General features: G+C 52.2%; 1 protein-coding gene across 5 annotated transcripts; it reads right to left on the bottom strand.

The window, feature by feature from the left end:
• Window positions 1-407: 407 nt before the first annotated feature.
• Window positions 408-20,227, bottom strand: LAMC2 (laminin subunit gamma 2). Of its 5 annotated transcripts, none has more exons than XM_062602234.1 (23): window positions 19,894-20,227; window positions 15,392-15,580; window positions 12,808-12,937; window positions 11,819-11,917; window positions 11,465-11,601; window positions 10,951-11,073; window positions 10,632-10,821; window positions 10,169-10,281; window positions 9,686-9,904; window positions 8,636-8,815; window positions 7,879-8,112; window positions 7,523-7,659; window positions 7,039-7,192; window positions 6,712-6,917; window positions 6,363-6,442; window positions 5,754-5,891; window positions 4,843-4,987; window positions 4,463-4,612; window positions 3,829-3,943; window positions 3,543-3,742; window positions 2,826-2,984; window positions 2,639-2,738; window positions 408-2,430 (listed from the first exon to the last, which is right to left on the bottom strand). In XM_062602234.1, exons 1-23 carry the CDS (start codon window positions 19,970-19,972, stop codon window positions 2,180-2,182), a joined length of 3,528 nt encoding a protein of 1,175 aa, XP_062458218.1. In that variant the 5' UTR covers window positions 19,973-20,227; the 3' UTR covers window positions 408-2,179. The 5 variants fall into 5 exon arrangements, with proteins under 5 accessions (XP_062458218.1, XP_062458223.1, XP_062458222.1 ...); XM_062602239.1 differs by lacking the exon at window positions 19,894-20,227 and adding an exon at window positions 13,532-13,569 and having other exon boundaries at window positions 15,392-15,510; XM_062602238.1 differs by lacking the exon at window positions 19,894-20,227 and adding an exon at window positions 13,532-13,636 and having other exon boundaries at window positions 15,392-15,494.
• Between the last annotated feature and the right edge of the window lie 376 nt (window positions 20,228-20,603).

Below are 20,603 nucleotides of genomic sequence, written 5' to 3'. Positions count from 1 at the left end.
TTCCAGGGTGGAAGGGAGGGGTGGGAAGAACATCGTGGGTTTTTGTCTTTGAACCTCCACTTTTAAACAGCGCAATTTGCTGAAAGAGAAATGAACTTCAAACAGCTTTCAGGGGAAGAAAAACAGAATGGGGGTGGGGGGAGGGCCAGGGGTTGAAGTTGCCATACCACCGATTCCACCTCTGTCAAAAGTTTTGGAGCCTTTTTTTTTCTGTTGCTATATGAAAAAAAACAGTCATTGACAAAAAAAACTTTATCAGCAAAATGTTTAAATTATGTAATAAACAAAACAAAACAAAGATATTACTGGTGTTATTTCAAAACAGAGGAGTGGCTGCACTGCTGGGAGAACAGATGGCCAAACTCACCCAAAACAGGGAGCTAGAGAGAATAAACCAGTAGGCAAGATCCAGCCAAAAGTATTCATTCTTTATTTACATTCTCCCTTCCAAAAAACTCAACTTGTGGAAAAATAAAGTCAAGCCCATAATACCTGTCCCTACACTGTACAATGGGAGAAGAAAGACATGCCAGAGGCAAGAATACATTTCACTTAAATAAAAGTTCAGGGCAAACATAGCACTTGGTATATTGTTATGAAGCAAGAGCACAGGCATTGCTTTATTGCAGAATCAGACCTAACAAGGGGTAGAGTCACCAAAAGTGTCCTTCTCCATCCAGGACCTCCTTTTTCACCCCTATGAAGGTCAGAGTGCTTCAGCAAAGTCGAATTCCATCTCCTAGACTCTGGAAATAGCATCTATAGGAAGCTGGGAGCAGTGTCAGAGCCCAGCTGTAACCACAGAAAAGCCACAGGTGGGTGAAGTACTGTGGTCTTCAGCTCCTCCAAGCTCTGCTCAGATGTACAGTGGGAAACCCCTGTGGACAACCAGTTAAGCCCCTAAAAAACATCCAGCACCATGTGGGAGGTGAGAGGAAGCGGAAATAGGCAGCACCAAACCAGGGACATCTCCAGTGTTTTTAAACAGACCAAATCAGTGTGCTGACACTCCTGCAGGATAGGACCAGGTTCTCAGACATGACAGCTTGTGGCTGCAGATGCCTGGAGAAAGTCCTCATTCCTGTGACAACTGCTGCAGGGTTCTGGGTGCTTGGGGAGACACAACCTTCTCCTGGGCTCTGGGACATCTGGAAAGCTGCCTGGCACCGAACTGACTGGTCTTGGAAGGAAAAGTTGTGCTTGAACATGAAGGGGATGGTAAAGAGACCAGTGCTTGCCCAGGAGGAGCTCTGACAAAAACCCACCCCTTGGGGGCTTTGGGACTTGAAGTGTGGAAGAAAGAAGGGGAACCCTCTCCTGGCTGAAGGAAGCAAGGCAGAGGAGGAAAGACTTTCCACTTCAGAGCCCTCAGCAGTTCTTTCTGCTAACCCGCTAGCCTGGGATCCTCCTCTTTCTCCATACAGCACATCACTGTGAGCTCAAAGCCAGCTCCAGCTTCTACCTTAGTGTAATAGTAACCACTTCACTGAGAAGCACCATGGTAGACCTGCAGCTTTATCAAAAATGTCATCAGTGGCATCTGATGCCTAATCTCTAAGCCACACCAGCACCACTCCCAACCAGGTGAGGACTGGGCACGCTGGGAGGAGAAAGCCACGTGAAGCATCACCAGTGCCACAGCTCAAAACTCATCTCCCCCGACTGGCTCTTCACACTGCTCAATCCCTGCCTCCTCAGCTACTGAAGCAAAGATGACATGGAGAACATGAAGAGGTGGTGGTGGCAGTGCCAGAAGTAAGGACAGAGACTACAGTACTTCCGTGTGTGCCAGACCAGAAGTGTTCTCCACAGGGGGGTGGAGAACATTTCAGCCATGAACGTCAGGCTCCGAATTGTGCAAATTCCCAAGGTTGACACCAAGAAACCCCACCTGCAACTCAAAGAAACATTGTAGGAATGGGCTGTTTTTCAGACAGTAGCACCTTCACACATCCAGGCATCTCCTTCCTCCCATGACTGAGGGACAGACCACTTTGAAAAACCAGGGACTCTCCAGGGCCAGGTGTCAATGTGAACTTCAGCTGCCACACTGAGCTTGAGGGTAAAGATCAGTTCAACACAGTCAAAAACAGTCTGTCCTGCCAGGCCTGGGGAAGGCAGCTGGGCTAGGCTCTCCTACCTTCAGCCTGGCAGGCACTACAGCCTTTCCAGAGCTCGCTCATGGCAATTCAATGGCTTTTGTGTTGTAGCAGCCTGGAGGAAGATTTCTCTGGATATCCTCCAGGTTCTTAATATCCACCAGGATCTCATCGATGTTGCTTTCCAGTGTCCGCACCTGGGCCTTCTGCAGTGTGGCTGTCTGCTCCAGCTCCAACATCTCATCCTTCAGCTGGCTGCTTCTGGTTTTGGCTTTGCTAAAATTCATCTCAAGCTGCTTCAGGCCATCCTCATCCATAGCACCAGGCTGGTCTGTTGCACAGGAGGAAAACAAGGAAGAGGGAACCATGGAAGGAGGCTGAGGACTAGATCTTTCTAGATACTTCATCTCCATTCTGCTACCCAGCCCATTTACAGGCATTATATTATTTCACTTCCTGCGAAACTCCCAATACCCCTGCCTAGACCCCAGTGGGAACCCGCTTCCATCCATGCCTTATTGCAGAGTCACAAAACCTACTCATTAGATGCAGCAGCTCTTCCAGGGCACTCAATGTCTCCTGCACGACCACCCCTGCCCGGCCAGCTTTGGCATGGACCCTCTGAGCTTCCTGAGCTGTCTGGAGAAGGCAAGGCAGCACATGTAAGGCGATGTCTAGCCCAGAAGTCAAGGGGGAAGAGGGCAAGGTGGGAAGACGGGGACCCACCTCCTGTATCACAGCAGCATCAGCCTCAACCTCCAAGTGCTTCCTCTCAAATTCGCCATCCACTTCCTTTGCCTCACGCCGCAGAGTGGCCACTGCCTTCTCCAGGGCAAGGACACCATCAGCTGTCTTGTTGGCTTCCACCTTGAGCCGTGTAATCTCCTAGGGAAGGCAACGACACTTTCAGAGGAGCAAAGCATGGCTGAAATCAGCCTGGGTGCACCAGGGCCTGGAGCTGGTGGAAACAGCTTCCTTCTACAGGGACTCAAAATTATCACAAGCTCTCCTGTACCCTTCATATTCTCGCAACACTTAGTTGCTCCAGAGAGTTGTTTCTGTGGCCATGGCTAAACCACTCCTGCACACATCAGCAAATCCCTGGGGAATTACAACATACATCTGGGAGTTGAACCCACCAACACCAATTCTGGGAGCTCTATAGTCTGCCAGTGGCTCAGACTGTGGAAAAATCCCTTTGATCACTGAAAAGTGGCCACAGTGAGATGCCACATTGTTCTTCAAGGGACAAAGGTGCCTGTAGACTTCCACACACCCCAGTCATTTACAGCCAACTCTCGTATCTGCAGGATCCACTGTAGCCAAATGTCAGCCCAAGTCAGCACATCAGGTCCACCATAAAGTTGCCAACCACCCTCTTCTTCCATGGCTCTCCCTTCCAAACCCTTCTCTGCTAGCAACAGCACCAGAGCCTGTCCTCACCTGCTGGATCCCCATGGTGATCTGCTTTGCTTCCCCTGCTGCGCTTCTGGCCGCCTTGGATTCAGAAGCAGCACTGCCCAGGATTGATTCAGCTCGGTCTGTCTTCTCCCTGGCACTTGTGACCATGCTGCTGATAATCGGTAGTCTCCTCATGGCATCTTCAGCTTCCCTTCTCTTATCAGATGCTTGCAGGTTAAACTCTGAAAGAAACGTGTGTGGAAATGAAGCTGCACTACCTTTGAGAGATACCACAAGGAAGGGGAAAGAAAGGGTTTCTAGACATTACCCCGGAGGCTTTTCAGGGTCTGTTCCACCTCATAGAAGGTGGCATTGCCAGAGCTCACAGCTTGCAGGGCTGTGCTCTTGGCGAGGTTGGCTCGGGGGAGCAGCTGCCTCAGCGCCTGCAATGGGTGAAGAGGACACAACAGGCAGATGAAGGACATGGTACAGGAACATCAGTCCCAGAGCAATCTGAAAGGAGCTGCACTGTGGAAGAAACCCCATCAGCCTGTTCCCAAGTACCTGCTGTTGCCCCTGAATCATGGCTACCACAGCTTGACTGTCAGCAGAGGCTTGTGCTGGTGCTCCTCAACCAGCTCCAGCCATCCTGAGTTATCTTAGCTATAATCTTCCCAGAAGCAGGTCTTCAACCTGCCTCATACGGAGGTGATGTGCAGGTGAGACCCTGTAGCAAGCCGCTCTGCACACACAGTGAGGTCTCCCACTGGCTACAGAAGACCACCCCCAAGTGGCTGCCTTTCTGAGAAAGGGGACTGTCCTCAGCAGGAAGCAGAGCTGCCTCTCCTTTGGCAAACAGGCTAGGATACCAACTAGTAGTGGTGTTTTCCACAGGCATCCCACCAAGGCTTCAGCTCACGCTGAAGATGACTCAAGCTGCAGCCCCCCAACCAATCTTTTACCGCTCTCTTGCCCTCTCCCCTTCGCAGCAGCTGCTTGATTTCTTCCTCCCAGCTCCCTGTGCGGCTCTGCAGCTGCCTGCACTGTGCCATGTAGGTGTCCACCAGGCTCAGGAGAGCACTGGCATCCTGCTTCAGCCGGGTTGCCTCCACCTGAAACACAGAGAAACAATGACTGCCTGGATGCCCACGAGGAACCACAGCAAGAAGTGACAGATGCACTGCAGCCAGCTATGGGGACAGAAGGGTGGGAGGATGCATATCAAATGGCTCTTCAATGGGGACAGAGCTCTGGAAAGGGCTGAGTCACTGGCAGCATAGCAGGGAAGGTGTAAGGGAGAGCAAAAGGAGATCTCCTGGTCCCACAGGCACAAAACCCTCACCTCAAAGGACCCAGTGTCGGTCTTTGTCAGGCGGGACAGGGAGCCGAGGAGCACCAGGCTGCCCTGATAAGCCTTGTCTGCCTCAGAGGCCATCCCATCAGCCTCAGTCTTCAGGCCTCCAGCCAGCAACTTCAGGTCCTCATACCTGCATGGATGGGAAGTTTTAAGAACATGGTACCAGCTAAACTGACAACCTCCCACCACATTAATGCTGCCTTCTACATTGATTCTTTCATGCTCTCCAAGGCTCCATGCAGATTTATCATGCAAGAAAAGCAAATTGCAAACATCCTCTGCATTCCAGCCCCTCTGCCAAACTGGGTGTCTGCTGGTTGCATGCTCCCAACTCCAGAAACCAAGGGTGCTTCACACCAGCTGAACCCTCACAGGCTCCACAGTAGCTCTGGTAATCCCTCTCCTAACCACTGGATGTTTCCTCCTACACATCCCTGTTCAGCTCCTTAACTTCATTTAGGGCTGTTGCTCACACCCTCCAGTGGTGTGCAAAATCCCAGCATCATGGTGAGCTCTGGAGAGACACCAGCCCAACCAGAAGAGCCACCCAGGCAACATGGAGCTAAATCTACCTTTAGGCTAAACCCAGCCCAGATTTGCAACCACGTGTGAAAGTCATCCCCGGGAGCTTGTTCACACAGAGGGCATTAAACCTCTTCCCCCAGCCTCAGGCAGGCCTCTGGGAGCATCATGATCTGTGGGGTGGGAAGCAGATGCTCCTCAGAGCTGCTCATCAGTGTCAGCAAAGTCCAGCCGAGTCCCTGCCTGTCTTGCCTCCAACCACACATTTCTGCAATTCAGCTGGGGAGGCAGGGAAGGGGGCACAGACATTTGGCCACCCCCCTCCTTCCTCCCATGTCCCCCCTCTACCCGTGGGTGAACACAGCCGCACTCACTTCCCTCGCAGCCCTTGCAGGGAGCTGGCAGCGGCCACCTCTCCACCAGCAGCCGTGCGCACCAGCTCCAGCGCCTGCCGCATGTCCTCCCGTGCTGCCTTCACAGCTTGCTCAATGGTGTTGGCGGCTTGTGCATGGCTGCAAAGCACAGGTGGGTGCTCATGAGAAAGGATTCCCACCCGAGTTTTCCCCACCAACTCCCTTTAGCATTGTATTCAGCAATGCTTTTCCCTTTTAGGAAATACAGCACATTTGAGAAGGGGATGCATATTTTGCTTATCCCTTCTGCATATCCTAAGGGTAGAGGAGCATGAAGGGGAAGAAAGATGCTGCCTGTTCCAGCTGGACACCCATGGGCCAAACTCTGACCCTAAAGATGCTTCTAAACCACACCCAACTCCACCCTCAAAGGCTACTGAGGACAGCTCTGTAGGGTAGTGAAGCCAGCCCAGCAGCTGCATCTTCCCCTGCTAAAGGGCTGGCACAGAGGTCGCAGCAGCTGCAACCCGGTAGATAGGCAAGGACAACCTAAAAGAACCTTCTGGGTGCCTAGCAGGACCTCAGTCCCCCTTCTCCCCTCTCTCTCAGCTGATGGTGGGAGCAACTCACCTGCTGGCCAGTCTCAGAGCCTCCTGGGCCAGTATCAAGAACTGATTTGAGCCCCCGGGAAGGTTTGAAGTGGGAATGGTCTGAGAAGGAAGGAAGAGAGACATGAGAGCTCTTTCCTACCCTTCATCTGATTCAGCAGTGAAAGAGGCAACTGCAGCACATTAAACCTCCACAGACCCCCAAAAGCAACACCTCTCCAGTTCCCAGCCTTACAGAAAGGACCATCAGAATACCTTTAGCACTCACAAAACAAAGGTAATAACTGGAATACATTAAATTCTTCCTTTCCCCATGGGTTTTTTTCAGCCCTGGGCTAGATTAGGAGCATGTTGCATGAGGATGCTCTTACCACCTGACGCAGAGCAGCTCCACTGCGGTCCAGGTCCAGCCTGGCTCTCTCCAGCAGCTGCCGAGTGTCCTGCACCTGCATCTCATACTGACTCCCAAGGGATCTCAACCTCTCCACCGTTGCCTTTATCTCATCCAAGCGGCTCTGGGAAGTGGACCCTTGCCCCTTTATCCTGACCACACGGCTTTCCAGAGACCTGTCAGAAGCTGGTGAGAAGGAAAAAGGAAGGCTGAAGAGAAACTCACCACTGAGCAAAAAGGCACAGGCAGCAAAAGCCTCCTGATACAGCACAGATGGCCTCATCTGAGGGCAGCAGGTGTGTGGTACCTTGCAGGCTGAGAGCTTCCGCAAGGATGTCCCGCAGCATCTCCTCTGCCCCTTGCATCCTTCCCTCCAGCTCCTGGCTCTCAGGCCCACCACCAGCTTGCACCTCTGAGAACAGCAGCTCCAGCTCTGCCAGCTGCTGCAGGTACACGTCCATCTGCCGACACAGTAGATCAGACCTTAGCCAGCAAGACACCAAACCCACAGTGGAAAGACCAGGGTGGGAACTAGGTCCACTGTCTGGCCAGAGGATGGAGAGTAAAGCAAGGGCTTTCTTTTGATGGGGCACAGCAGGCCAGCAGCAGTACTAGGGCTTCTTTTTTTTTCTGTCAGTTGAATTGGGTACAAACCCAAAGTTCAGGCACAGCCTACAAAATTACTTCTCAGCTGCACCAGGAGGAGATGCTTGAGGAGGACATGCTTGAGGACAAGTGTATCACTGTACTTCCTGCCACTTAGTGGCCCTGGGGCTGGCACAGATGCTCACCTGGGCTTTCACCTGGCCATAGCAAGCCGGGCACTCACTCTCTTCACAGCTGGGACCCTCAAAGCCGGGCTTGCAGATGCAGCTCCCATCACTCCTGCACTTCAGAGGCTCAGCGCCAGCCGAGTCACAGGTGCAGGCTGCAGGTCAGAGTGGCACAGGTTTAAAGAAGCCTATCACCCTCAAGTCTCAGCACATCCTTCCATCCACCACCTGTTTTCCTCCCACCATTTAGCCCTGCCTCCTGCTCCCACTCTCCAGCCTCAGCTGTTGTAGCATCTCTCTTCCCATAAAGTCACTGCACACTCTGGTGTGGATTTTCTTACTCATCCCCAGCTCAAGCTGTGCCTGGGTCTCACCTCTGCACTTGTTGGCAGGATCAGGGGCCAGAGGGTTCCCGAAGAAGCCGTCTTTGCAGCGGTCACAGTAGAAGCCAGCAGTGTTGTAGATGCACTTGAGGCACTCGCCCGTCTGGCGATCGCAGTTCCCCACGGCGTTGGGCTCCACGTTGCCATTGCACTGGCACGGCTGGCAGGGCAGGGAAGCTGCTGGGTCTCCAAAATAGCCATCAGCACAGTACTCACAGCTGGCCCCTGGGAAAGGAGAGACAAGGAGAAGCTCATGCTCTTGCCCGGAAGGCAGAGGCTGCCCTGCTTCTTCTGCTCCACAGAAATGGGGGTGGTTCAGCCCAATGAGGTTTGGCACAACAGATTCTCCACTCTCCTTACTGCCAAAGCCAATGCACAACACACCAGACAGGCTCTCAAAAGCTGAGTGCAACAACTGACTTCAGGCAAGCCATTTTCTATTCCCATTCCCCACACCCCCTGCCCGATTTCTCTATTCCCCTCCCTCTCCACCCATCCTTTTTCCATTCACATTTTCTGTTTAGACAAGAACTTTTCCCAGGGCAGGTAATGTGTGTTTACACAGCTCTTGAGGCTGAAATACCCCAAAGAGGCAGGAGCAGCAATGTCATAGGCAAGCCAGGATGAGAAGATGGGATGATTCACCCAGCTCTGAGTATCCTGGCTCACAGACGCCTGCATCTCCCAGTACATAAGGCAGAAGTTCTGGAGAAAGGCAGAGCAGAAGCGGCTTGGAGAAGGGCATTACCAGCAGCTCCAGGTGGGCAGCTGTCACAGATGACCTCCTCACTGCCTGGCACCAGCGAGCAGCCTTGGCCATTGCCACAGGGGCATGCCCTGCAGCCATGCAGCTGCCACGGGTCTCGGTAGAAGCCAAAGGGACAGCTGACACTATTGGCTACATTTTCATCTCCTGAGTAGCATTCACCTGAAGGAGGAAGGAAAGAGCTCAGGGCATTTTGCTCTCACTCCTGGCAGAACACCCTCCACCACTCCACCTCCTGGCCACCCTTCACTGGTGGTCATGCCACCCACTGCAGCACAAGCTCCCATGGTCCAGCATCCTCCACTGGACCCCTCAAGATTTCCATGCCTGCCCATACCCACTTCATTTCTCTGCCTATCAGTGCTTCATTACATGAGAAGGACCATGCCCTGCTCCTGCAATGGGATCCCAGTGAGGCCTCACTGGGAGTCCATCCTGAGGCAGGAAGACTGGCAATAACCACACAAAGGTGGCTGTATCTCCTTTTTCACAGCTTGTATAGCTCCTAAAGAGGCATGTATTGCATTGTGCCTCCTGTTCAATGCTCAAATATTTGGAAATTCCAGTTCAAAATACTGAAGTTTAACTTTGCGTTACTTTGGCTTTACATGGCAACACTGTGGGCTATTTTAACAAGGTACGTAGTAAACCATGTCGATATTTCTGCTATCTACTCATGCCATACAAAATCACAGATTCATAGCACAGTTTGGTTTAGAAGAGACCTTTAAAGGTCGTCTAGTCCAAACTCCCTACAAGGGAGTCCTGCCCAGGCAGTAGAAGATGCTTCTTCTCTCTCCAATGAGCTCCATCTAAACCCAGTTTGATTCAAATCGCATCTTAACTGTATTTCTGAATGCAGCACTTCTAGGCCTTGGGGCATTTTGCCCAGGATGTTGCCTACACAGCAGCCTCCCAAGTCAATAATCTTGCCCTACTCAGTGCCCCCACACTCCCCACAGCTCAATTTTCAGGCAGCAACCCTGTGCTCCCATACCCCTACAAGCACAGTGTGGAGGTGGCTTCTCTTACCTGTGTCAGGATCACAGATTCCTCCCCCATGGCAATTGCATGGCACACAGGTGCTGAAGGGCCCCCGGCTGGGGGCATCTCTGTGGTAGCCAGGGGCACACCTCTCGCAGAACTGCCCCCGGTATCCCGCCGGGCACTCGCAGCGCTCCACCCAGGGAGCATGCACTCCGGCAATGGGCTGTGCCGACACCAGGGTGATGTTGTCCAGGTAGCCGGTGCCTGGAGGGAGGTACAGCTGGTTGGTCACCCACACCCAGGGCCTGCACACGTCTCCTGCGTCACTACAACACCCACAGGCTTTGCTGCCCCCACTGTTGCCGTCCTACTCAATCTCTTCATAATTTAATTTTGTCCATCCTGGGGAACTTAAAAAATTATTATTATTTCTTAATACCTTTCAGCAAAGGTGTCTCCATCGGAGACTTGGCATCTCCAGCAGTGAGAAGAAGCAGACCTTGTGCATGAGAGCTCTCCCCCACTTACTGTACTCCCCAAAGGTGGCTCGGATCCAGAGAGCTGTCAGGTTTCCCAGCAGCCTGCGATATTCAAAGTGATTCAGCCTCGGGCTCCACTTGCTGCTTGGGTGCTCATCCAACCTGCCCGTGGGAGGGAGGAGAAATGGAAGCAGTTTCTAAGAAAATGAGATGTCTCATCAAGAACATATGGCAGCCCTCGCTTATCTCTCTCCTGAGCTTAAGGTTCTGGGGAACCACCTCCACCCATGTGACTGACCCAAGCAAAATACCCAGCCCAACCTTGAAACAGACTTTTCTACTGCCCCTCTCACAAAGTAACTTCCTCCAGGAGAGAAGCACCTGAGTTGCATCCAGCCCAAACTAAGCAACTATTTGCCACCTCAGAGTGACCACAGCTGAATCCAGGAGCTCCTTCAAGCTGCAGCCTTTCTTGCTCACGCACCCGCAGATGCCCCAGCATCACCCTTTACCTGAGCGTGTATGTTTGGCTGACACCACAGGGCAGAACCTTCTCCTGGGGCAAGAAAGGGGCTGTGATTCTCAGGCCATCTCCTTCCAGGACCACATCGTAAGGAGATGGCTGGCGTCTCCCTCGGTCCAGGCGGTAATCAAAGGACAGCGTCTGCCCATAGCTCAGCTGCTGGTTCCCGAGGAATTTTGCTGCAAAGGGAAGGAAGGGACAAAATCAAAGGCTTAAAAACCTGCCTTCCTCCTAAAGGTTCAGTTCATGGGATCAGACCAAGCAAAGCGGACATCATCAGCTCAACCCCTCATTCGTCCCACACCTACTGGGGGCCATAAAGTATGTAGGTTCCAATCTCCTTGCTGGTATGAAGACATCCTGATGGCGTGGGGACCACTGGAGCTGGGCTGGGGAGCCACCTTCGTAGACACCTAGCCAGTCTTCTGCACCTGGAGCACCAATAAGGAGCAGTCAGTGGGGGCAGGGAAGGCATTTCCAGGACTCCAGCAACTTTCTAAATCTGTCTTTTATCAAAACCCTTTGGCTTCCTACCCCCTGACCTCCAAGGGAGCAGCACAAGTATCTCAAGTATCTCTGTGCTGATACATCTGTAAATAAGCCAGGCTGGGTATAGAGGTTTCCCCCCAAGTGGCAGGAAAGATGTGATAAAGCAGACCATGGCTCCCCCCCTCCCTTCCCAGACCCTACTTCTGCCTATGATCAAGCCATCCCACCCATCAAACCACAGCTACTCCAGCGGGGATGTGAACCAGGCAGCTACTGCGTGCAGCTTGTGAATAAAAGGGATGGCAAACACCCCCAGGAGCCTTAGGGCTTCACCTTGCTGGAAGGTGGAGGTGATGTTGTAGACGCTGTGGTTGTCTGCACTGATACACACAGCTGAGTGTCCATAGCAAAAGCAGGGGGAGCATCCTGCAGGGTTTCTGGCATCCAAGTTATAGAAGTTTATTTTGCACCTGGGAAAGCACAAGAAAGTGACAACATTCAAGTCTGTTTTCTCCTTTCCTGCCCAACATAATCAGCCCTCTAACAACAGCTGTGCAACACAGCCATTGCCATGGTTCAAAGTCATCACCAGGCTGGGATGGTGAGATGGGCACGTGCGACTGTGGGGGAGATGCAGAACATGCCCCTCAGTAGTCCAGCATGACACCCACCTCTGCTGACACCCACCTCTCGCACCGTGCTCCAGTAGTGCTCGCCTTGCAGACACAGCGGCCAGAGAGGCAGTCCCCTGTGCTGCCAGCTGGGTCACACACACACTGCAGGCTCCTGCAACAAGGACAGCAGGAACCTCTACCTGGATTTCCAGCTTGGCCTGGGAGCTCAGTGCCCCAGATGTTATACAAGACAGCAGAGGCATCCCCCCCACAGGTACCATTCCCATGCTAGAAGGGGAAAAATATCACCAGAGCCATCTCTCTAAGTAATTCACCTGCAGCAGTATGGGATGCCAGGCTGAGACAGTGCCCAACACTACCACCCCAGAGCACCAGATCCAGCTACAAGAGCAAAGTAAAGCTCTGCTGAGATCAGTAAGCCCCGGATATGTTTAATAGACCCTGGCTGAGCTCCAACAGGCAGCAACACCCCAAGGAGGCTCAGGCAGGAGACCAATCATGGCAGACAACTCGTTGCCTCAACCATTTGCTCCCTAAAGGACCAATGGCAGAGTGAAGCAAAGAAGAGGACACAGCACTGAGGAAGCCAAACCAGAAATGCTTTGAAAGGTGTTTAAACAGGGCTTCCTGCAAAGGAAGGGGTCGATTTTTGCAGCTCATCTTTCCATGGGGCCAGTCCTTGTGAACAGCACTGACACCAGCAAGATCGATGTGTGGGCAGGTTTTAATTTACATCACCTAGCCTGTCTGTTGAATGTCTGACATTATATGGGTAACAAAGCAATAGCCTCAGAGAATGGTTAAGCTCAGATTTCGGTGCTATTGTGCAACAGTGAGCTCTGCAGGCTGGAATGGAGGTCCAGCCCTACTTGAGCCTGCCTTCTCACAGCAAGGTTAGCTTAAGGCTATCAGTGTGCTGCCACACACAGACTGCCTCTGCCCTTGCTTTTCAGCCAGCGCAGGCTCTTTACAGCAGCTGGAAGAGCTCTGGAAACTGGTCCTCCAGCAGCCCCTATGCAACTGATGGTCACCAGCACTTACTGCCCACTCTTCTGGCACCCAGCCTCAGAGAGGGACTCAAAGCCCGGTTGGCACTGGTCACATTTCTTGCCCATCACTCCGGGTTTGCAGCTGCACTGGCCATCACTGTTGCACTGTGGGCTGAGGGCACCTGCAGAAAGACGGCAAGAGGTTTAAATGGACACATCCCCACACCTGCCCAGCAATGCTGCTGCAGGACAGGGGAGCAAAGCATCACACCATCACTGCAGCAACAATCCAGCAACAGGTATCCCCTTGAGATCCTGGCACAAGGCTGAGACATGAGGTCTGGCTGTTACAGCTGCTTAAGCCTCCCCAGCTGATGCAGGAGCCTTGGAAAAGATAAATCCCAGCAGGCATTGACCAGATGCCCAGGACAAGGATCCTCTTTCCTGCCATAAAGGTCATTGTAAAGGACAAGACTGAGTCCAGGGCATGAAAACCAAGCAGAGAATGTTTTTCTTCTCTGCCAGCCCCTCTGCTAGTAGACATAGGTAGTACTTGATTTTGATGCCTCTACAAGGATTCTATGGGACCAAGGACCATGGCAGAATCTTTGATTTCTAACCATCTAACACATGTAAGCACTGAGGAGAGAGGGTGCCAGACCCAAGGGCTCTGTCCTGCAGTTGGGCCCTCCCTGCACGCCAGCAGGGGAGGCAGACAAGCAGATATTTGCCCTCCTCCCACCCCCTTAAGGCCTATTGCTTTGTCCTCTTGCCACCTGTTTTTCTTGTGCAGATGGTGCTTCTAGTGATCTTCCTGCTTCAACAGAGACCAATAGGCATTTCAAAATCTACAGCACCTCGGTGCAAGATGTACGAGCTACCTACTTGCAGAGTAAGCCGAAACATGACAAGGATGAAGGAGCCATCACATCTACTGTGTAAGCACCACAAGACCCACAGAAAACACCCCAGTTAGAAATCCCATCCAGTAGCCCTGAAGCCTGCAAAAAGCTGCCGGAGGAGGTGGAAAGGCTGAAGCTTCCTATCCGTCCCCAAGCATCACAGCACTTTGCACCACCTCCACTCTCAAGGTGCAACACTGTGAACTCAGGAACTATCCCTTCACTTTTACAATGCAACTAAAAGCTTTTGCAGAGCCTGCCAAACACTGTGGCACTGAGGAAGCACCAGCATGACTCAAAGAGCTGGCAAAAGCTGACACTTCAGTGTTAGGGTTTGGCCACTGTCCTTGAGGATTGCAGCTGGGAGGGGAAAGCAGCTCCCCATAGAGCAAATCCTGGTAGGCATCAGCAGGTTCATGGCCACCAGCCAAATATAAGGCAGGGCAGAGGAGAGCAGAGCAGGGTCCCTCTCAATGGGGCAGGTATTGTTGATGGAGGTGCTGGAGGGAAGAGATGCTACCCAGAGGGACCTTGACAGGCTGGAGGAGTGAGCCCATGTGAACTCAGGAAATTCAATAAGGTCAAGTGTAAGGTCCTGCACCTGGGTCAGGGCAATCCCCAGTATCAGTACAGACTGAGGATGGATGAATGGAGAGCAGCTCTATGGAGAAGGACTTGGGGGTACTGGTAGATGAAGAGTTGGACATGAGGCAGCTCAGAAAGCCAACTGTGTGCTGAGCTGCATCACCAGCAGCATGGCCAGCTGGTTGAGTGAGGTGATGCTCCCCTCTACTCCACTCTCATGTGACCCCATCTGGAATACTGCATCCAGCTCCGGGGCCACAGACCCTGCTGGAGCGGCTACAGAGTGGGCCATCAAAATGGCCAGAGGGCTGAACACCTCTGCTATGGAGAAAGACTGAGAGCATTGAATTTGTTCAGCCTGGAGAAGAAAAGGCTCCGGGGAGATGTTATTGTGGCCTTTGAATATACAGAGGGGGATCAATATATAAAGGTGAGCTTCACAAAGGCTTTTAGTCGTATTGTAAAAATGAAAAGATAATTCCTCAGCTCACAGTGCTACACCTCAGGAGGGGAAATGATACAGAGACTTTTTACCAGGGCCTGTAGTGGCTGAACAAGGAGCAAAGGTTTTAAACTGAAAGACAGGAGGTTTAGATTGGACATAAGGAATAAAAGTTTTATGATGTGGGTGGTGTGACTTGGAACACAGTTGTGGCTGTCTCATCCCTGAAATTATTCAAGGCCATGTTGGATGAGGCTTTGTGGAACCTGCTCTAGTGAAATGTATCACTGCCTATGGCAGGGGGTTTAGACTAGGTCATCTTTGAAGATCCCTTCCAACCCAAACCATTCTGTGATCATTTCAGGGGGCAGGTGGGTCTTCCTCTATGTGGTCTGGAGCTGCTAGGGGGTTGAAAACTCCCAGCACAAACCAGTGAAACACTCAGGAGGAGGAGGTGTTCCTATGACTTAGGGTGCAGCAACACAGAACTGGACTCTGTCACCTCCCCAGATAATCCCACCTGGAGTCAAGCCGGCCCAGCTTGTTTCTCCTGCTATGCTCTGGTTGGGTGTGTAGGGACCCAAAGACCAGACCAGTCCATGCGCTCAACAGGGCCTAAGGACACACACGGCAGCAGGCACTTGGCAGGCACTGTAAACCCCGCTACACCTCTGGCCCAACCCTGTCCCCAGCAGACAGACACGTACCGTGCGGGTGGCAGCGGCAGGGCAGGCAGCAGTCCTCCTCCCGCTGGCGGAAAAAGCCCTCCTTGCAGCGCTCACAGCGGACACCCTCCGTGTTGCCCAGGCAGCCAAGGCAGCGGTACCCATTGCCTGTCTGTCTCAGGAGGTCCCAGTCGAAGATGCACTGCCTGGACATCCCATTGCAGTCACACACTGGGGAGAGGAAAAAGACACCTCAAATGATGCTTAGAGATGAGGGTATCAGCCATGAAGCCGTAAACGCACCCTGATGGCCAAGGAACAAGCCCAGGCAATGCAAAATTCCCCTTCTTGCTCTGCTAATAACAAGCCCTGTCCCTATGTCTCTGAACTTGTCCACCAGACACCCATGTGCTACTGCTGCCCACACTATGCCCTGCATCCCTTCACTTTGGAGTGATGCCCAATTTCACTGCCAAAACAGCTCAGGATGGACACCACCCCCCCCCAAGCCAAGGAGCCCCACTCCACAGCACAACATGTCTTCATGGAGGCATTCCAACACAAAAAAGTCTTTGAGCAAGCAGAGGTGGAAAAAAAAAAACAACACACACACACAAAAACAAACAAACAAACAAACAAAACAAAAAACAAACAAAACCCCAAACAACAACAACAAAAAAAACAACCCAACCCAAACCAAACCTGGGTTGTCCTGAGAGTGAGTAATCTTACTGGTGACTTTAGGGAAAAGGGAAGGATCCCTTAGGTTATGTTTTGCTTCTCCCAGCCTCTGACCAGGAGTGAGCCCAGAAAGAAAAGCTCAGCCAACATCCACCAGGTCGGCAGCACAAGTGTCCTCCCAGCCAAGTCCAGGGGTGATAAGGAGTGGTTTGTGACCAGAGGAGCTCGGCAGAAGTGTGCCAGCCAACAGGCAGATTAAAACAAAAGGAAGGTTTTGGCGGGATTACACAGGTCATCTCACCCACCCTGCCCAGGAAACAAAGCTGCAGCTGCCCACATCACTGCATGACAGATGCCAGGAAGAACAGGCATGAGATTTTGCATCCCAGCACAGCCAAGACAGACAGGACCTCTGGAGAGCATGCTCTAGCACTCTTCTTCATCGTCTTGCCCAGGTCTTCTCCTGAAGTCATCTCTCACCTATTTGCCAAGCTCTCAGCAGCCAGTACTAGAGTGTTTAAGTCCAAGAACCTTTATCTCAGATGAGTTCCTCGGTGCCACTGAGGAGGACAGGCACATTTGAAAGAACAATTGGCAAAGACAAGTGCAAGAAAAACACCCTGAGGGAAAAAGCAGTTTCTGCAGGGATACAGAGCTTGCTGATGAAATGATCCAAACTACCCCAGCTCAGGTCCCCTCTGACAGCACAGGGAGGTGGAGGAGATCCAAAAGCAAGCAGAAACCTGCAGCATGGATGCAGGCAGCACATTGTACTTGACACCCGTGCAGGCTCCTCCTTCCAGCACTCCTGGCAGAGCTTAGCCAGAGGATACAAGTTCCTATCCTCTGCATCTGTGATTGCAGGGACCAGGCACAAGCTCCTGTGTTCATCGCCCAAGCATGCACCCTGGGCACCGCCCGCACCCTCACACACACCCATGAACACCCGCATACCAGAGGAAGGCACTCAGCCAAGCCTGCTGCCAAGAACAGGGATGACCTCATGTGCCAGCAAACACGGGGAGAGATATTACTAGCTCCAGCAAATATGGCTCTTTCCTTGCAGCCTGGCTGCCAGGAGACTAGGAGAATGTCTTCTGCTACCTCAGCCTGCTGGGAGGGGACCTGTGGGTGCAGAAGTCCTGCCTCTTAGGGCATGAGAAAGCACCGAGGCTCTGGGGACATTACCAGTGACCAGACAACGCAAACACCCCACCAAGAGGAGCAGCACAGGACTTTCTCAAGTCATCTGTGCTCACCTTCACAGCCAGACGGCTTGGGGTCAGTCCCACCCCCCCATCCCTCCACACTAAAGCTAGTTGGAAGTGACACATAAAGATCATTGAGTTAAACCCTATCCATGCATCACCCTAAATCTATGTAATCTGGAGGATTTACTGAGTTGCTGAATTACAGGCATGAGCACCATTCTCCCAGGGAACAAAAACCTTTTTGCAGGTCTTGCTCTAAGGCTGCAGCACATTCAGTCAGCTCTTCAGCCCTGGCGTGGGTTCAGGTCTAATCAGAACCCATTTAAGATGCTGTTGTAGATTAGTGCCACCACCCCACTGGTGTATATGCTCCTGTTGCTGGTTTTCCGGAAACCAGAGCTCAGGCAGGTTAATCTTTACCAAGAGTGGGGCACTGGAGTTGCTAATGAGACAGAGCACTCAGGACCAACTGAGGACAGGATCATTTTTGTGTCCAAGTGCCCTGAGGCTGTGTCCTTAGATTTCTCAGACAGCTGTGAAGAACAGGCTTCACAGAGGAGAAGCTTTGCAGCTGGATGTCTTTAATGCTATGTTAGCATGGAGGAGACCTGCGGCATGCATCCAGCAGGAATCCCTCCCTTAGCTCCTGCCCAGCTAAATGAAGTGCTGTGTTGTTTGCTGTGTTGAGACAAATTCCCACATCAGAAAGACTTGGAGAAGCAGACAGGCAGTTCTGCACCTCTGAAATTGTCTTAAATTCACAAGACCAGAAAATGAGGTTGGCCCTGGGTCTGCAAGGAACAGAACCCAGAGCCCTGTGCATATGAGCTGGTCTGCAAAGACTACTCCTTTTATCAAGAGAACAACAGAGCTTTGCACACAAAAAAGCCTCCACGACAACACAAGCCATTCCCTGTTCTGTGCTTTTGGGTCAGTGACCCACCAGGCTGTCCCATCTGTTACTCTAAGCCCTGGGTTTCCCCATCACCCAACTCCACAGCTTTCTCAGTGCAGGAAGAACTGCCTGGAGCTTCCGGGGCTCCGTCAGCATCAGCAGGGACAGACCACGCACCAGGAGCCAAAAGCTGCCATTTGGTGTCTCCTTTCCAACACATCAAATCAGACACCTCATCAGCACATCTGACCTCCACACCCCAACTCTTCCCTGAACCCTGGGATACCCCTTCAGCCATCATGTGCAGGCACACCACTAAGGCAAACACACACTTGCTTGAGCAAAGCTCTGCACAGGTCAGAGTACAAGCACCCTGACCTCTGCCACTCGACCAGATCATACATGAACCCAATTTGACTCAAGCATTTGCAAACAAAACAGGATTGAGTGTGCTAATTACAAGCACGCATCCAGCACCACAAAACAGCACGGGAGGCTAATTTACACCCCCAAACAAACTCGGAAAGTCTGCTGCAGCAGAAGTGCATGGCCAGTTATTGGCTGTCCCTTTTACATACGTGTAGAAAGAGGTTCAAGGGTCCATGGAAAAGCAGCAACCTACATGCTGCCAGGAAGGAGCGACTGCAACATCAGTATTTTAAAACTTGTGTGCAATTAAGGATGCTGTAATAATTCTCCAAGCAGCATGTAAAGTCAATCAGGTCTTTAAAAAAACCATACACACCCCCAAAAAACACCCCAAAACCAAAACAAAAATTACAAAACAAACCACCAAAACAAAACAGAGAACACACAGCCCCACCGCAAAAAAAAAAAACAAAACACAAAAACATAAAAAAAAACACAAACAAAACAAAAAAAAGCCACAAAAACCCAAACAAACCAACAAAACCCCCACTTATTCAGTACTTTTCCCCCCATCACATTGCACTGTACTTAGAACTGATAAAAGACCAACTTCACTCCAGTGAGCGTGTTTCAGAACGAGTACTGCAAACAAACAAAAAAAAAATGAAGTATCTCAGCATTTACAAAATCCACACAAAACCAATTTTGACCAAACATACCCATCTCCAGCCTACGCGACAACACAACTGGTACTGATGTACCACTGGGCTGATGAACACGCTTAAACATCCCTGCGCTGCACCCTCTGCTACAACTGCACGTGCAAGAGGAACATGCATTTTTAAAGCTTGCCATCGGTCTGTGTTCCGTGGGAGACTCACACCTCCCACAGTGGGCAGCTTGCGAGCCCCACGGACTCGCACAAAATACACACACCACGCACACTGAAACAGGAAGCAGGATCCTGGATGCCACCAGCTCTTCCTCAGGATTAGAGGTTTTGACTACAGCAGCAGCGGGCAGATCAGCCACCCGCTCCCTGGGCGATGCTCATGCTCACACCCGAATCCCACCCAAGCAGCAAGGCTTTATACAGAAAGGGATAAAGTAATCGCACGCAAATAAGTTCTTTAAAGGGGATGCCAGTGAAAAAAAATAAAGTCTAAATGCTCACGGGATATTTAACCCTGGAGGGAATTTACGGGAAAGCACCTACTAAAAGGTCCAATTTTAATCCCAAAGGCGGGAGGGGAGAGGACCCTAGCAGGGTGCTGCAGCACCCAGACGCCTCCCAGTTATTGGCCCTGGGGCAGGGATGCGAGCAAAGCCGCTGGCGGGACCGCACGTGAGCGTGAAAGCAGGAACCGCCGACCCTCCCGGAGCCTCACCTTCCCTGTTGGTGCCCAGGGCTGCGGGCAGGGCAGATGCCACGAGGCAGCAGAGTGGCAGGAGCCGGTACCCAGCCATTCCTTGTGCTGGGGAGCACGGGGAGCTCGCTGCAGCAGGGATGCAGGGCTCGCGCCGGCTCCCTTTTTTTCCGCGTGGTTTTTATCGGCTGCTCCACCTGAGTCACTCCCAACAGGAAGAGCGCGTGTGCCGTGGGCTGACTCACCCGGCCCGAGAGCCCAGCCCAGGCGGTACGGGCAGGCGCCCTCACACGCACCCGCCTGCGGCTGCCCACCCCATAGAGAGGCGCATCGACGGGACCTCCTGCCCGCACCTTCCATGATGGGGTTAGCTCACAGGGAAAGATAAACCGCAGCCCCTGCAGACACCCCTCCTGCCCGTCCCGCTCCCCAGCTCTATCCCACCCCCTGCCGCTGCCTCCAAGGGCAGGGCACCGGTGCTGGCGGCAGAGAGCCGGGCTGCCCGGGCATGCAGGCAGCTTGCAGGGAGCTAACTGGAACATGATGAGCTCATGAGAAGCCTCAGGAGGTTGGACGGGGACTGCCTGCTCACCAGGTCCAGACAACCAACCTGCAAGAGCAGAGCTCAAAACTAGCCAGAAGTGACTAGAAGGACCCAGAGCAAAGAGCTGCTGGGGGTGAAGAAGACCCCAAGGACATCTTAGATATGTACTCTGAAAGCAGATCTATTG

Source organism: Pezoporus occidentalis, unplaced genomic scaffold, assembly GCF_034315485.1.
Source record: "Pezoporus occidentalis ecotype Australia unplaced genomic scaffold, CSIRO_AGI_Poc_V1 ctg76, whole genome shotgun sequence".
Classification (NCBI taxonomy): Eukaryota; Metazoa; Chordata; class Aves; order Psittaciformes; family Psittacidae; genus Pezoporus; species Pezoporus occidentalis.
This window is presented reverse-complemented; position numbering and strand designations above follow the sequence as displayed.